Genomic DNA, 18468 nt, shown 5'->3' with positions numbered 1-18468 from the left:
AGACGTCTTCCAGCAAACAGCATTTCCGGACCAAGGCTCCCCGGAATCTCTCTCCACCCGGCCGCGCCCGAAGCCCGAGAAACGGGCCGCCCCTCCTGGTTTCCCACACGGGGTTCCCCAGCCCCAACCGGCCGCGCCCCGCCCCTCATCTTTTAGGACACCGGCTTCGCGGCCCGGGCGGCCACAAAGGGCCGGGCCCTGCCCGCGGCCGCCCATGTCCGCGGTGCCTTCCTGCCTTCCCCGGACTCCCCATCACGCACATACGCTTCCCCGCCGCCCCGCTGCCGCCGCGGCTCGTAGCTCAGGTTCCTTCCAGACCAGCCGCTGTTTTGTTTCCGATGTGAAACCGCGGACCCCGGAGCTGCCTGTCCCAGGCCCCGCCCGAGAACCCTCACCGTTGTCGTCATTTCCGGCTCTGGCGTCGTTGGCGGCCGGCCCACGGGGGAGGGGAGGAGCCAGGAGGAAGGGGGCGGGGCCTCCGGCCTGGAGCAACGATTGCGGGGAGAACCCAGAGCTCCACCTGGCCTTCCCCACCTGACGGAATCCGCCCAGAGCGCTGGCGTGGGTTGTCGGGGTTCTGAGGCTGCTCGAGCTGAGGACGAAAGCCCCTATATAAGTTGGGCTCAGCGTGTGCTTTTCCCGGCATACAAGCGATGGCCATCCTAAATTTAACACCTGTCATTTCTTTAGGGTACCTATTTGCGAACCAGCTGCATCACAATCAAGAGAATGCTGTTAAAATCGCAAATATCTCTGCCCTCTCCCACCACTCAATGAATCAAAACTTCTGGTGGGTGGCGAGAACCTGAGAAACTGCATTTTAAACATCCTCCGCGATTCTTGGACTCCAACTTTGACAACCAGTCTTTCTAGGTGGCAAGCTAGCTGAGAGCAGAAAATGTGTCTGGTTTGCTGGGTCAGTTGATTTTTGCATCTGCCTGCTCTTTGTCCAGTTTTGGTAAAGACAGTACCAATGTCTAATTCATTAGACAGCATACCACACTTACACATATATCCAAAAGCTAAAACTAAAAAATGAATACTACCTTATTTAATCAAGGTGAACGGAGAAATGTCAAACATGGGTATTCAAAAAACCGAAAATGAAATTAACGGTACATGGTATCTGGGCAAGTTACATTCTTCTAAAGTTTCTTTAAAAATCCACCCCCAAGCGGCCGGGTGCAGTGGCTCACGCCTGTAATTCCGGCACTTTGGGAGGCCGAAGCAGGCGGATCATGAGGTTGGGAGTTCTAGACCAGCCTAACCAACATGGTGAAACCCCGTCTCTACTAAAAATACAAAAAAATTAGCCGGGTGTGGTGGCGCGCTCCTGTAATCCCAGCTACTTGGGAGGCTGCAGCAGGAGAATCGCTTGAACCCGTGAGCTGAGATCACACCACTGCACTCCAGCCTGGGAGACAGAGCAAGACTCCATCTCAAAAAATAAAAATTAAAATAAAAAAATAAAATCCACCCCAAGCTATCCCTTCACATTCCTATCGCATCAATCTCCAATCCCTCCTCCCAACTCACTGCCAACCTTGTTCAAAAACATCAGATTCTAATACTTTTTACACACAAAAGCTTCATATTTAAGAACAAAAGTAGTATTTTCCATTAGCAGAATGAAAGATAAGTTGTGGGAGAAGGTTGAACGAAAAAAGATGTTTTTAAAATTCTTCACCTCCCCCACTTTAACAAGAGTAGGGATTTTAGTTTGTTCATTTACAAGTGCTCATGCTTGTCAGCAGCACATATACATTTTACAAGTGCTGAGAACAGTGCCTGATACATAACAGTGCCTGATACATACAATAGTTCAGTATTGAACAAATACAGGCTAAAACCCATCTATTTGTGAACTACTTCAATCTGATTGCAGTCTGCTAATATTAATAGGATGTCTTAAAATGCTGATGAACTATTCTTAGAAACAATCTACAAAAATTTTGGGCAAAGATATTCATGGAATATTATATAGCAAAAAATTGGGAAACTAAATATGGTACAATAGGCAGGGTGCGGTGGCTCACGCCTGTAATTCCAGAACTTTGGGAGGCCAAGGTGGGCGGCTCATCTGAGGTCAGGAGTTCGAGACCAGCCTGATCAACATGGAGAAACCCCGTCTCTACTAAAAATACAAAAAAAGTTAGCCAGGCGTGGTGGCGCATGCCTGTAATCCCAGCTACTTGGGAGGCTGAGGCAGAATTGCTTGAGCCTGGAAGGCAGAGATTGCAGTGAACCGAGATTGCACCATTGCATTCCAGCCTGGGCAACAAGAGCGAAACTATGTCTCAAAAAATAAAAATAAATAAATAAATAAATAAATAAATAAATAAATAAATAAATAAATAAATGTGGTACAATAAATTATGGTCCACCCACCTCACAGAATGTCATGAAAATTTTTCATGAACGCCTGGTCACGGTGGCTCATGCCTGTAATCCCAGCACTTTGGGAGGCCAAGGCAGGAGGATCACTTGAGGTTGGGAGTACAAGACCAGCCTGGACAACATGGTGAAACCCCGTCTCTATTAAAAATACAAAAATTAGCCCGGCATGGTGGTGTGGGCCTATAATCTCAGCTACTCAGGTGGCTGAGGCTTGAATCTGAGAAGGAAAGTTTGCAGTGAGCCGAGTTTGCACCACTGCACTCCAGCCTGGGAGACACAGTGAGACTCTGTTTTTCCAAAAAAAAAAAAAAAAAAAAAAAAGTCCTGCAAGAAAAAGGCAGAAAGATTTTTAAAAAATAGCAAACCCTAACTTTCAATAACCAGCCTTCAGATAATTTTCTTCTCATTTTCTTTATGTCCTACTGTTAGGCCTCTGAGCCCAAGCCTTCACGTATACATCCGGATGGCCTGAGGCAACTGAAGGACCACAAAAGAAGTGAAAATGGCCAGTTCCTGCCTTAACTGATGACATTACCTTGTGACATTCCTTCTCCTGGATAATGTCTCTGGAGCTCCCCACCAAACACCTTGTGACCCCCGCCCCTGCCCACAAGAGCACAACCCCCTTTAACTGTAATTTTCCACTACCTACCCAAATCCTATAAAACTGCCCCACCCCATCTCCCTTTGCTGACTCTCTTTTCGGACTCAACCCACTTGCACCCAAGTGAAATAAACAGCCTTGTTGCTCACACAAAGCCTGTTGGTGGACTCTCTTCACACGGACGTGTGTGTCATTTGGTGCTGAAGACCCAGGACAGGAGGACTCCTTTGGGAAACTGGTCCCCTGTCCTCACCCTCACTGCATGAGGAGATCCACCTATGACCTCGGGTCCTCCCATCAATCAGCCCAAGGAACATCTCACCAATTTAAAATTGGGTAAGCGGCCTTTTCACTCTCTTCTCCAGCCTTCTCACTACCCTTTAATCTCCCTGTCCTTCCAATTCCAGTTTTTTCCTCTCTAGTAGAGACAAAGGAGACACATTTTATCTGTGCACCCAAAACTCTGGCATTGGTCACAGACTCGGGAAGACAGTTTTCCCTTGGTGTCCAATCACTGCAGGAACGCCTGCTTGATTATTCACTCACATTTCAGAGGTGTCTGATCACCACGGGGATGCCTGCCTTGATCCTTCACCTTGGTGGCAAGTACCACCTCCCCTTGGTGGCAAGTACATCCTCCCCTGGGTGGCAAGTACCACCACCCACTCCAAGTCTCTACCCTCTCTTTTCTCTGGGCTTGCCTCCTTCACTATGGGCAAACTTCCACCCTCCATTCCCCTTTCTCCCTTAGCCTGTGTTCTCAAGAACTTAAAACCTCTTCAACTTACACTTGACCTAAGACCGAAACACCTTATTTTCTTCTACAACCCTGCTTGGCCCCAGTACAAATTCGACAATGGTCCCAAATAGCCAGAAAACGGCACTTTTGATTTCTCCATCCTACAAGATCTAGATAATTTTTGTCGAAAAATGGGCAAATGGTCTGAGGTGCCTGACATCCAGGCATTCTTTCACACATTGGTCCCTCCCTAGTCTCTGCTCCCAATGCAACTCGTTCCAAATCTTTCTTCTTTCTCTCCTGTGTTCCTTCAGTCTCCACCCCAAGCTCTGAGTCCTTTAAATCCTCCTTTTCTACGGACCCATCTGACCTCTCCCCTTCTCCCCAGGCTGCTCCTCACCAGGCCGAGCCAGGTCCCAATTCTTCCTCGGCCTCCACTCCCCCACCCTATAATCCTTCTATCACCTCCCCTCCTCATACCTGGTCTGGCTTACAGTTTTGTTTCGTGACTAGCCCTCCCCCACCTGCCCAACAATTTCCTCCTAAAGAGGTGGCTGGAGCTGAAGGCACAGTCAAGGTTAATGCTCCTTTTTCTTTATCTGACCTCTCCCAAATCAGTTAGTGTTTAGGCTCCTTTTCATCAAATATAAAAACCCAGCCCAGTTCATGGCCCATTTGGCAACAACTCTTAGATGCTTTACTGCCCTAGACCCAGAAGGGCCAGAAGGCCATCTTATTCTTTTTTTTTTTTTTTTTTTTTGAGATGGAGTTTCACTCTTTTTGCCCAGACTGGGGTGCAATGGCCCGATCTCAGCTCACTGCAACCTCCGCCTCCCGGGTTCAAGCGATTCTCCTGCCTCAGCCTCCCGAGAAGCTGGGGTTACAGCCATGCACCACCACGCCAGGCTAGTTTTGTATTTTTAGTAGAGACGGGGTTTCTCCATGTTGGTCAGGCTGGTCTCGAACTCCTGACCTCAGGTGATCTGCCCGCCTTGGCCTCCCCAAGTGCTGGGATTACAGGTGTAAGCCACCGCGCCCAGCCCTAAGGCCATCTTATTCTCAATATGCATTTTATCTGCTCCCAACATTAAAAAACAAAAACTCCAAAAATTGGATTCCAGCCCTCAACCTCACAACAGGACTTAATTAACCTCGCCTTCAAGGTGTACAATAATAGAGAAGAGGCAGCCAAGTGACAACGCATCTCTGAGTTACAGCTACTTGCCTCTGCTGTAAGACAACCCACAACCACGTCTCTAGCATACAAAAACTTCATAACATCCAAGCCACAGCTCCCAGGGGCTCCTTCAAAACCTCCTCGTGGACCTTGCATCAAATGCCAAAAGCCTGGCCACTGGGCCTTGGAATGCCCACAGCCCGAGATTCCTCCTAAGCCATGCCCTGTCTGTGCGGGCCCCCACTGGAGGTCAGACTGTCCGACTCACATCGCCACTGCTCCTAAAGGTCCTGGAGCTCAAACCCAATGTTCCTTGGCCGACTCCTTCCCAGACCCACTCAGCTTAGTGGCTGAAGACTGACGCTGCCCGATTGCCTCAGAAGCCTCCTGGACCATCACAGATGCTTTAGGTAACTCTTACAGTGGAGGGTAAGTCTATCCCCTTCTTCATCAATATGGAGGCTACCCACTCCACATTACCTTTTTTTCAAGGGCCTGTTTCCCTTGCCTCCATAACTGTTGTGGGTATTGACAGCCAGGCTGCTAGACCCCTTAAAACTCCCCCACTCTGGTGCCAACTTGGACAACATTCTTTTATGCACTCCTTTTTAGTTATCCCCACCTGCCCAGCTCCCTTATTAGGTTGAGACATTTTAATAAATTATCTGCTTCCCTGACCATTCCTGGGCTACAGCCACACCTCATTGCCACCCTTTTCCCCAGTTCAAAGCCTCCTTCGCATCCTCCCCTTGTGTCTCCCTACCTTAATCCACAAGTATGGGATACCTCTGCTTCCTCCTCAGTGACCAATCATGCACCCCTTTCCATCCCATTAAAACCTAATCACCCTTACCCTGCTCAACGCCAATATCCCATCCCACAGCAGGCTTTAAAAAAGTTAAAGCCTGTTATCACCTGCCTGTTACAACATGGCCTCTTAAAGTCTATAAACTCTCCTTACAACTCTCCTATCCTACCTGTCCAAAAACCGGACAAGTCTTACAGGCTGTTCCAAGATCTTCGCCTTATCAACCAAATTGTCTTGCCTATCCACCCAATGGTGCCAAGCCCATATACTCTCCTATGCTCAATACCTCCCTCCACAACCCATTATTCTGTTCTGGATCTCAAACATGCTTCCTTTACTATTCCTTTGTACCCTTCATCCCGGCCTCTCTTCGCTTTCAATTGGACTGACCCTGACACCCATTGGCCTCAGCAATTATCTGGGCGGCACTGCCGCAAGGCTTCAAGGACAGCCCCCATTACTTCAGTCAAGCCCTTTCTCATGATTTACTTTCTTTCTGTCCATCTGCTTCTCACCTTATTCGATATTCTGACGACCTTCTACTTTAGAGCCCCTCCTACAAATCTTCCCAACAGGACATCCTCCTGCTCCTCCAACATCTGTTCTCAAAGGAATATCGTGTATCCCCCTCCAAAGCCCAAACTTCTTCTTCATCCATTACCTATCTCGGCTTAATTCTTCATAAAAACACACGTGCTCTCCCTGCTAATCGTGTCCAGCTAATCTCCCTAACCCCAATCCCTTCTACAAAGCAACAACTCCTTTCCTTCCTAGGCATGGTTAGATACTTTCGCCTTTGGATACCTGGTTTTGCTATCCTGACTAAACCATTATATAAACTCACAAAAGGAAACCTAGCTGACCCCATAGATCCTAAATCCTTTCCCCACTCCTCTTTCCATTCTTTAAAAACAGCCCTAGAAGCTGCTCCCCACACTAGCTCTCCCTAACTCATACCAACCCTTTTCATTACACACAGCTGAAGTACTGAACTGTGTGGTCGGAATTCTTACACAAGAACCAGGACTGCGCCCTGTAGCCTTTTTTGTCCAAACAACTTGACCTCACAATTCTGGGGTGGCCCTCATGTTTGCATGCGGCAGCAGCTGCCGCTTTAATACCTCTGGAAACCCTCAAAAGCACAAGCTATGCTCCACTTACCCTCAACAGTTCTCACAACCTTCAAGCATTAATATCCTGCTCACACCTTTCACACTTACTGTCTGCCCCTCGACTCCTCCAGCTCTATTCACTCTTTATTGAAACTCCAACAGTAACTATTGCCCATGGGCCTGATTTCAACCCAGCTTCTCACTTAGCACCCAACACAAGTCCTGAACCACATCTTATACCCAGCCCCATAAATAACAGTGAAAGGTTGCTCATAGACACTCGGTGCTTTCTCATACACCATGAAAATCGAACCTCCCCCTCTACGCAGTTACACCATCCATCCCCATTACAACCTCTGACAGCTGCCGCCGTAGCTGGATCCCTAGGAGTCTGGGTACAAGACACCACTTTTAGTACTCTTTCTCATCTTTTCACTTTGCATTTCCAGTTTTGCCTTGCACAAGGTCTCTTATTGCTCTGTGGCTCCTCTACCTACATGTGTTTACCTGCTAAATGGACAGGCACATGCACACTAGTTTTCCTTACTCCCAAAATTCAATTTGCAAATGGGACCAAACAGCTTCCTGTTCTCCTCATGACACCAACACTTCACTACTATTTTGTTTTGTTTTTCTTATTAATATAAAAAGACAGGAATAGGCCTCGACTTACTCACTGCTGAAAAAGGAAGACTCTGCATATTTCTAAATGAAGAACGTTGTTTTTACCTAAATCAATCTGGCCTGGTATGTGACAACATAAAAAAAACTCAAGGATAGAGCCCAAAAACTCGCCAACCAAGCAAATAATTACACTGAACCCGCTTGGACATTCTCTAACTGGATGTCCTAGGTCCTCTCAATTCTTACTCCTTTAATACCTTTTTTCTCCTCTTATTTGGACCTTGTGTCTTCCGTTTAGTTTCTCAATTCATACAAAACCGCATCCAGGCCATCACCAATCATTCTATATGACAAATGCTCCTTCTAACAACCCCACAATATCACCCCTTACCCCAAAATCTTTCTTCAGTTTAATCTCTCCCACTCTAGGTTCCCATGCCACCCCTAATCTCTGTCGAAGCAGCCCTGAGAAACATCGCCCATTATCTCTCCATACCATCCCCCAAAATTTTTGCCGCCCCAACACTTCACCACTATTTTGTTTTGATTTTCTTATTAATATGAGAAGACAGGAATGTCAGGCCTCTGAGCCCAAGCCTGCATGTATATATCCAGATGGCCTCAGGCAACAGAAGAACCACAAAAGAAGTAAAAATGGCAGGTTCCTGCCTTCACTGATGACATTACCTTGTGACATTCCTTCTCCTGGATAAATCTCTGGGGCTCCCCACCAAGAACCTTGTGACCCCTGCCCCTGCCTGCAAGAGAACAATCCCCTTTAACTATAATTTTCCACTACCTACCCAAATCCTATAAAACTGCCCCACCCCTATCTCCCTTTGCTGACTCTTTCCCGACTCAGCCCACTTGCACCCAAGTGAAATAAACAGCCTTGTTGCTCACAAAAAGCCTGCTGGTGGACTCTCTTTACACGGACGCGCATGAAACTTACATTTAAAAAAAATTTTTGTTACTCTTTGTAGAGACAAGATCTCACTCTGTCGCCCAGTCTGGAGGGTGGTGGTACAATCAAAGCTCACTGCAGCAGCTTTGAGTTCCTTGCCTCCAGCGATCCTCCCGCCTCAGCCTTCCAAGTAGCTAGGACTACAGGCACATGCCACCTTGCCTGGCTTTTTTTGTTTTTGTTTTTGTTTTTTTTGTAGACACAAGGTCCTGCTATGTTGCCCTGTTTACCTTCATCTTTTTATAAATATGAACACCCAGGGGAAAGCCAGCAAGACAATGGGAAAAACAGACTACAGGAACAAGTAAAAAGTGATATCCTAGACACCAAGTAAGAGTCCCAAGAAGACAGGAAATGTACATGGTGCTAAAAGACAAACTAAGGAATAGCCTCTGTGAATCCTGAAAATTTTAGACAGGTCTCAGTTAATTTAGAAAGTTTATTTTGCCAAGGTTGAGGACATGTGCCCATGACACAGCCTCAGGAAGTCCTCACATGTGCCCAAGGTGGTCGGGGCACAGCTTAGTTTTATACATTTTAGGGAGACATGAGACATCAATCAACATATGTAAGAAGTACATTGGTTCAGTCTGGAAAAGTGGGACAACTTGAAGCAAAGGCAGGAAGACTCCAAGCTGGGAGGGGGCTTCCAGGTCACAGATAGGTGACAGATGAAGGTTGCATTCTTTTGAGTTTCTGATTAGCCTTTTGAAGGGAGGCAATCAGATATGCATCCATGTCAGTGAGCAGCGGGGTAACTCTGAATAGAATGGGAGGCAGGTTGGCCATAAGCAGTTCCCACCTAGACTTTTCCCTTTAGCTTAGTGATTTGGGGTCCCCAAGATTTATTTTCTTTTTATACCTCTTACATGCCCAGTTTCTCACACAGGCTGTCACCAGCCATCAGAGGAATGGTGAAGTACAAACTGGAATAGGTTGAGTGAAACTCAAGAAATTTGGAGGGCATATATAAAATACTATTTCTGGAATCTTGATAGTATAATGGAAAGGAGATAGGATCTAAGATAAATTTTTTGTGTTGTTCCTCCATGTTCCAGACCCGAGGGAGAAAGCAGATAAAGGAAATACCTGAGCAACATTCAAGAAACTGTAGAATGTAGTTAGAAAACAGTGCCATGGGGGAGAGGGTCTTCTAGATTGGGATGCATAGAGTACGTCTGCTTACAAAAACAGGGGTAAGGTGTATTCTGTCATAAACTGGAGAGAAGGTGCCTAATAATTGTTTTTTTAAATAAAAAAAAAAGAAAAAGAAAAAAGAAAAGAAAGGATTATTTGCCGGGTGCGGTGGCTCACGCCTGTAATCCCAGCACTTTGGGAGGCCGAGGAGAGTGGATCATCTGAGGTCAGGAGTTTGAGACCTGCCTGGCCAACATGGTGAAACCCCATTTCTACTAATGCAAAAATTAGGCCGGACGCGGTGGCTCACACCTGTAATCCCAGCACTTTGGGAGGCTGAGGCGGGCAGATCACAGTCAGGAGTTCGAGACCAGCCTAACTAACATGGTGAAACCCTGCCTCTACTAAAAATACACAAATTAGCCAGGCATGCTGGCGTGCGCCTGTAATCCCAGCTACTCAGGAGGCTGAAGCAGGAGAATCGTTTGAACCCAGGAAACGGAGGTTACAGTGAGCTGAAATCTCGTCACTGCACTCCAGCCTTGGTGACAGAGCAAGACTCTGTCTCAAAAAAAAAAAAAATATATATATATATATATATACACATACATAAAATAAAAAATAAAAAAATTAGCTGGGTGTGGTTGTGTGCACCTGTAATCCCAGCTACTCGGGAGGCTAAGAAGAATCGTTTGAACCCAGGAAACGGAGGTTGCAGTGAGCTGAGATCTCGTCACTGCACTCCAGCCTTGGTGACAAAGCGAGACTCTGTCTCAAAAAACTATATATATATATATATATAAAATAAAAAATAAAAAAAAATTAGCTGGGTGTGGTGGCGTGCACCTGTAATCACAGCTACTCGGGAGGCTGAGGCAGAAAAATCACTTGAACCCGGGAGGCGGTGGTTGCAGTGAGCTGAGATCACACCATTGCACTCCAGCCTGGGCGACAAGAGCAAAACTCCATCTCAAAAAAAAAAAAAAAATTATTTACCAGATAAGGGAGAAATCAAATCACTTCTGGTCGTTCAGTATTTTTCAATACCTACTATAGCAATGAAGGTTCAAAACAGTAAAAGCTGCAGTGTATGAAAAGTAAATGACCAAATAACACTAAAGGTCCTAGACTCTCTACAGTGATACATTTTCTTTTGCTTCAGAAACGTTTGTAACTTAGGAAGAGGAACAGATAAGTGAATGATAAAATAAATGGTGGCAAAACCCAATAGTAAGTGGTAAAAGATGAAGCAGAAGGGCAGGGCATCAAAGAATTACTTGGGGGAGAGGGTTGTTAGACTAGAAAAGCTGGATCAGTCACTACTAAAGTCAGGACCTAGGCAATGGGAAAACAAAAACCAGCTCTTCACACTAATGATTCCAAAGGAATCTACCTCATTAACATTTTCACATAAAAAGTTTGCCTTAATTTATGCACAGTGTCGCTGCCATGCTTCTTATATAGGAGGAAAGAAGAATTGTTATGAGATTAAATATTGCCGTCAAGGCTTGGTGCATGGCCACATTTTATCTTATTAGCTCTCACGTCATTTGAATTCTTTGCAAGCATGGGTTTCCTTAGATTGCTTAAAATCACGGGCTGTCATATCTTCCTCATCTTGTTCTAGCCTTAAGTTCTGAATATGTGTTGGGATTCAATCAGGCTGGTGGGAAAAACATTAAAGATTGTTACAGAGACAGATACAATTCTTGGAAGGCCGAGAAGTTTGCATAGCTTCGGTGATAGATATGGTTGAAGGCAACCTGATCTTTACTTTTAAACAAATTAAAGTAGTAATAAAGGAAGGCAGAGTAGTTTACCTAGTTTGTTTAGTCATATGATCTTAAGACTAATCTTAGATGTACCACGGGTGGTTAAGTGCTTTTTACTTGGGAAGTCCACAATATCAATTACCCTCTAATGGTGTTGACTCAAGCCTTCCTTAAGTCTTTTTGAATAAATGCAAGCCTCACTAGCTGACTGAGGCCTAGTTGCAACTGTTTTCAGAACTCTCCAGGGAGTCTGTAAGCAGTGGGACACCCTCAGCTGGACTGGCAAAACAGAGTATCTGTGTGTCAGTGTACTTTATTCATCTGTCGCAGGGTCAGGGTCTGTGGGCAGACCCCTGCAGCTGGTGCCCCGAGGCGCGCTGCCGCAAATGTTTGTCACTATTTTGTTAATTCTAAGTTCCTTCTTAACCAAGAACCTGGACCCTCTCATTTAGAAAGTTGCCTCGACAGTATACTGAACAAAGTAAAACTTTGTTTTGGTACTTTTCTATCTACAGTAACAGACCAGTCTCTTCACCTGGGTACATTTACAAAACTGTAAATTGACAGGAAAAGATTAACTTTCATGTTTTTGGATTCTACAATGTGAAATGCTCACTAGTTTTTCCTTTATCAAAAAAGCTTATGCCTGTAATCTCAGCAGTTTAGGAGGCTGAGGCTGAAGGATCACTTGAGACCAGCCTAGACAACACACTTCATCTCCACACAAACACAAAAAATAGGAGGCATGGTGGGGTGCACCTGTAGTCCTAGCTACTCAGGTGGCTGGGACAAGAGGATCACTGAGCCCAGGAATTTGAGGCTGCAGTGAGAGCCACGATTGTGCCCTTGCAGCTTTACAGGGAATCCTTGTCTCTAAACAAATAAAAAATGTCGGCCAGGTGCAGTGGCTGACACTTGTAATCCCAGCACTTTGAGAGGTCAAGGCATCGTTTGAGCTCAGGTGTTCAAAGCCCACCAGGGAAACATGGTGAAACCCTTCCTCTACAAAAATTAGCTGGGTGTGTTGGTGTGCACCTGTGGTCCCAACTACTTGGGAGGCTGAGGTGGGAGGATCACTTGAGCCCAGGAGGCAGAAGTTGCAGTGAGCCAAGATCTTGCCACTGCACTCCAGCCTGGGTGACAGAGGCAGACCCTATCTCAAACAAACAAACAGAAAGATTTCACGTGAATGCATGTAAAACTACTTGTCATTAGTGGTTATTTAATAGTGCAATGCTAGACCATGAATTAGAACCCCATATATACTCCTCTAGATAAACCACCTGCAGGGACTACTGACATAATTACAATGGGCAAAATAGACTAGGTGACCTCTAAAGCCCCTTCCACATATTACTACTTCTAACTGAGAATCTTCCTATTTCCCATTTCCTCTCAGTTAGCTTATCACATTTGATAATTCACATAGTATTTTGTATTTATGTCTAATGATGTTCCTGAACTCGTGTAATTTTTTTTGCCACCATTAGATGATCAGCTAACAGAAATACATGTATTTTTTTTGAGATGGAGTTTCGCTCTTGTTGCTCACGCTGGAGTGCAGTGGCGCAATCTCGGCTCTCTGCAACCTCCACCTCCTGGGTTCAAGACGCTGTCTCAAAAAAAAAAAAAAAAGTAGACAGACTCAGGAGTGTCATTTAATTCAAACAACATGGCTTGAAAAGAATTTTTATTTTTGTTTCTAGAAATTATCTTTTTTACCTGGGTATTTTAGACTGCCATTCTTTAATTTGGCCTTCATGACTCAAGTAATGAAATGCAAAGATTCTGTCAATTAAAAATGTAAGCATTCAAATGCAAATAAATTAACATAAATATTTCAGTATTCTACCATAATCACATTACAAAAAATCTATCAGTTTATCAAAAAGTGTAAGTTCACTTCGCTCTATAGTATGATTGTTATATTAGTAGCTCCTGGGTTTGGTATGTATCTCCCTGTTTTCTTCTTGACAGCTAGACTGTTTCTTTGCCTGCTTGGGATTTCTTCTCATACCCTTTTATCTCCAGTGACATTCACAAATCAATTCCTCATCATCTTTTGTTGAGCAAAACTATTTCTCAATTTCATACTTAACAGAAGACTGAAATACAACCCAGAGAAGTTTGTAATCAATTTGACATAAAACCTCTCAGCAGTCTTTTGGGTATAAATTGGGGACATCATAAAACCTGTTAAAAAGAGTTGGGAAAATAAGCCTCATCTAAACACTGTATACCTGCTTACACTTATTTGCATTAAATTTATTCCATTAAAAAGGAGAAAAAAAGATAGTGTCTAGTTCAAATTGGCTCTCAAGCTAAATGTTTTCTCAGTTTTTCTACTATATCTAGTATTCATGCCAGATTAATACCTGAAACAGCACGCTTCACAAAATAATCATTAGCTTACACTTACATAGTTTACAGGGAAGTGCCATAATAAGATTCAGAATAAGTTACAACATAAAGTTATCTACAGAAAAAATTTTCAGGGCTGGATGGAAAAAAAGCCTAGAATATTAGGGCTTTCTCAGGCATAATTTTGCAAGATTACATTACGTTCATGAGTTACGTGTATCTGCCTCAAAAAATGTTTTTCTCTTTAAAATCTACTTAAAGGAAAATTCAGCTGCATTTATGTAGTCTGTTAGGATAAAATAATACTGAATAGACACCTTAAAGTGCTAATCAAAATGTAGTCTTGGATCAGTTGGCAATGACATTAGCTGGGAGCTGTCCAGAAATGCAAAGCCTGCGGCGCCACCCCAGCGCTGCTACTTCAGTGTCTCTATTTCTACAAGCACTCCTCAGATGATTTGGGGTCACATTAAAGTTTAAGAAAAACAACTTCAAACTTACCTTTCTTCCTTGTGAACAGATGTACATACTTTATTTTGTTTTTAGGGACAAATAAAGAAAAGTAGTATTCTACTACTTTTTTGCCAGATCAAGACTGGTTCTTAAGATGTTCACGCTTTGGCCAGGCAAGGTGGCTCACGCCTGTAATCCCAGCACTTTGGGAGGCTGAGGCGGGTGGATCACCTGAGGTCAGGAGTTTGAGACCAGCCTGGCCGACAAGGTGAAATCCTGTCTCTACTAAAAATACAAAAAATTAGCCAGGTGTCGTGGTGGGCACCAGTAATCCCAGCACTTTGGGAGGCTGAGGCGGGTGGATCACCTGAGGTCAGGAGTTTGAGACCAGCCTGGCCGACAAGGTGAAATCCTGTCTCTACTAAAAATACAAAAAATTAGCCAGGTGTCGTGGTGGGCACCTGTAATCCCAGCTACTCAGAAAACTGAAGCAGAATATCTCCAGAACCTGGGAGGCGGAAGTTGAAGTGAGCTGAGCTCGCGCCATTGCACTCCATCCTGGGCGACAAAAGCACAACTTCCTCTCAAAAAAAAAAAAACCCCAAAAAAACAACAACAAAAAAGACTTTCATGCTCTTTATATAACAACTTGAAATGGCAAAATGAATTCATACTGTATAAGGTTTTCAAACTAAAATTAATTTATGGGATTATGGTAAAATTAACCCACAAAGTTCAAGCAACTTAATAGAAATTTCTTATGTGTATTTTCAGACACTAGAATATGCCTGTTTAATGTCTAATTCTTTATATATACAATTCTAAAAAACAACCAACTCTGACAATCTAAAGCCTTTTACTGAAGCTTGGTTACAAAACATGATTTAAACTGGCATTAAGCGATTAACAGTTTCTACCACATTTACTGTAATAATTTTCACTCTGCTGCAGAAACTTTAATATATGAACTTGCACAAATTCATATATTTAGTTGAGGTCCTGTCACAAACCTCACTGGAGATGTTATGCAGTACAGAGTACATCTCCCCAAAGGTTTCAGATTACGACATCTCCCTTGTTTTTAGAGTGGCCCTTTAAGATAAGTACAGTTGACAGAGCAGGAGAAGAAACCAAGCAAAGGAAATCAAATCTACCTGAATAAACCTTCATGTTAATAGTGGCTAAATAAAAACAACATAATATGATGCTTAAGAACAGTGCAGTATGTTAAGAAAAGACAGACACAATAAACTGCTCGAACAAGGTCTTAGGCTGGGGGTGTGTCTAAGAAAAGACTGAAAAATTAACGAAAATGGCAAGGGGCATCTTTTCTGAAATTTTCCGTTGAGAAACCAGAATTTAAAATAAAAGAGGCATTTCCATAGATGTATAGTAGATTCATCCAAAATAATGTAAATGGCGTCCTTGACCTTTAGATACCAACAGTCATAAAAATCAAGTCCATAAAAAATTCAGCCCATATTTTTAACTTTTCTAGTATGCACCACACAATTACAACATGATGCCATTTATTTACATGATTCTGAAAGAATATGAGTCCCCAGGATCAAATATATACATTTTTAATATTTGAAATATTTACATAATGGAACCACATCAGGGTTCGAGGGTAAGAACAGTGTTTTCAAATGTCCTCTCCAGGTGTGTTTAAAAAAAAAAAATCCAGTAATCCAAAGCTCACATTATGCTTTTCTAACAGGCCAATCTTTACCTTTCTTTTAAATAAGTACTCAGACATGGGAACAGTTGCATCTAATTTGTGTGAAAAGCTGTTTAAAACTTCTTACGTTTTCAGGTAATTTTACTCCCTGGTGAAATTCTGATCTACAACGAAGAAAGCCCCAGGAATTTCTCCAAGCACATCGTCGGTACATTTTTAAACACTAATGAGCCAAGGTAAAACAAGATATAAACCTTCTACAAGACAAAAATGAAAACAAATAGTTAGTGGTTGGTAACTGCCTTGAATGATTTACCTTTATCCTTAAATAACATGTAAACTTACAAATTGCCGAGCAGAATACCTATCATGTTTGTAAAACTCTCACTGTCTGTCAATTTGCCTAATTTATTTCATTTTTTTGTTTTGTTTTAAAGGGGTTTTTCACTTACACTTTTTGGTATGATGAATTTTTTGTTAAATAAACGGATACAATAGAATTAAACTAAGGACCAATTAGTGCAAAAATGCATTAAATACAGCTCTCCAGGATTTTTAGGATATGCCTCATTTCTGAGCAATAAAATTAAAAGGAAAAACCACTATGATCCACATTCCTTTAAAAGAGAAGCTGAAGTAGCCAGCTTATTAATAAGAAAACCCCATCCAGTTAGCAAACCACATTGCTCACGACACGAGAATACCATGCTCTGGGAAACTAATAACCTAATTATAACAGACATTTCAGGTTGGAACAGTACCACTTTTCCTTTACAATTCTATACTTTAGTTGGGAAATGTTTTAAGGACCCCACCAAAGCAAATTAGGGAAAAGAAAGACTTTTACACATACATTCACAAACACATTCATACAGAAATACAGTAGGAATGGATTGTCTGCTAATTTTTGCATTCCAATTTTAAACTCCATGCCTTCACAAGGGCTTGCCATTTCTGATCAAAAGAGAGTGGGGGTGGTAATAGTTTATGACTGGTGTTTTCAATTAAAATTGCTCATGTTGGTTCCTATACAGTACATTTCAATATTAAGTGCAATTCTGCAAAATAATTGGGGAGTCGTTTTAATATTTACAAGAAACAAATCAGCAGAACAAGATTATATCAGATAGGCTGTGTACAGTAGCTGCGGCTTATAAAACATACCAGTAATTTGTACCTGGTGAGTATAAAGAGAACCAAGGATTCAGATGACTTTACAACCAAGGGAGTACACAGGGCAACAACAAATTAGAGGACCAAAAAATTCACATTTTCTACAATAAAAAAAAAATTACAGATCTCACAATGTCTTCAAAGACAAAGAAAAATTCAAAGTCCTTAAAAGGGTGGTGAAGAAGAAATCTGAAATGGAACTCTAAATATAAAAAGTTTTACTTCACAAGACCAATTTTCTTGGCTTCTGTTTCATATATCAATAATCTCCACATTTTGACTATAAAAACTTCTGCTTCTTCATCAAGTACCTAAAGAGGAAACAAAACAGCAACACATGTAAGAGAAGCAATCATCAACATCTGCCAAAAACAGTGACCAGTATAAAAAAGTTTTTCATCCACTGACAATAAGCACTTATTACTTAAATGCTAGTTAAGATTTTAAGGTTGTTTTAGTGGCCGGGTGTGGTGGCTCATGCCTGTAATCCCAGCATTTTGGGAGGCCGAAGCGAGCGGATCACAAGGTCAGGAGATCAAGACCATCCTGGCTAACATGGTGAAACCCCATCTCTACTAAAAATACAAAAAATTAGCTGGGCATGGCAGCGTGCGCCTGTATTCCCAGCTGCTGGGGAGGCTGAGGCAGGAGAATGGCGTGAACCCAGGAGGCGGAGCTTGCCAAGATCGCGCCACTGCACTCCAGCCTGAGCAACAGAGCAAGACTCCATCTCAAAAAAGAAAAACAAAAAAAAAAAACAAAAAAGTTTTAAGGTTGTTTTGAGGGGATACATGAGATTCTGTATTGTTATTACATAGTTGCATATTTAGTTCTTCTTAAATTACTACGTTCTTTATAATACCTATTTGTTTTCCTTAGGAAGTAGTTTTGCTTTCAGTAAAATGACTTAAAGAAAATTTGTCCAGTGTGAGAAATGTATTATTAATAAATAGTAAATGGACCAGGCACAGTGGCTCACACCTATAATCCCAGCACTTTGGGAGGCTGAGGCAGGTGGATCACCAGAGGTCAAGAGTTCAAGACCAGCCTGGCCAACATGGCGAAACCCCATCTCTACTAAAAATACAAAAATTAGCTGGGCATGGTGGCCGGCACCTGTAATCCCAGCTACTCGGGAGGCTGAGGTAGGAGAATCGCTTGAACCTGGGAGACGGAGGTTGCAGTGAGCCAAGATCATGCCACTGCACTCCAGCCTGGGCAACAAGAGCAAAACTCCGTCTCTATATAAATAAATAAATAGTAAATGTAAATTAACAACAACAACAACAACAAATCATTCAAAATTCCATGGCTTACTAAACACAAAGAGTACAATATTTTTGTGATCCACCTTTTATTCTTTTATTTTACCTTTACAGATACTGCAATTATACATGTCTGACAAAACTACTTCCCAAGGAAACCATACGCTTTTCATAAAGAACACAGTAATTTAAGAAGAACTA

The 18468-nt window shown here is 42.9% G+C and overlaps 2 protein-coding genes across 9 annotated transcripts in view; both read right to left on the bottom strand.

Annotated features, from left to right (window-relative positions):
• Positions 1–423, bottom strand: part of PSEN1 (presenilin 1) — an 81101-nt gene extending 80678 nt beyond the window's left edge. The window contains exon 1 of one of the 2 annotated variants that reach the window (XM_003824135.5): positions 261–423. The gene's annotated coding sequence lies outside the window, so the exon portion shown is untranslated. The remainder of the gene's footprint in view (positions 1–260) is intronic. The other variant, XM_008977860.4, reaches the window with a different exon arrangement.
• Positions 1–18468, bottom strand: part of RBM25 (RNA binding motif protein 25) — a 106862-nt gene that overhangs the window by 25246 nt on the left and 63148 nt on the right. For all 7 annotated transcript variants that reach the window (XM_055097777.2, XM_055097776.2, XM_034937775.3 and 4 more), the window contains one exon: positions 261–17313. In XM_055097777.2, the coding sequence (XP_054953752.1) occupies positions 17221–17313 (93 nt within the window). In that variant the 3' untranslated portion in view covers positions 261–17220. The remainder of the gene's footprint in view (positions 1–260; positions 17314–18468) is intronic.

The sequence above is a fragment of the Pan paniscus genome, chromosome 15 (genome assembly GCF_029289425.2).
Source record: "Pan paniscus chromosome 15, NHGRI_mPanPan1-v2.0_pri, whole genome shotgun sequence".
Taxonomy (NCBI): domain Eukaryota; kingdom Metazoa; phylum Chordata; class Mammalia; order Primates; family Hominidae; genus Pan; species Pan paniscus.
This window is presented reverse-complemented; position numbering and strand designations above follow the sequence as displayed.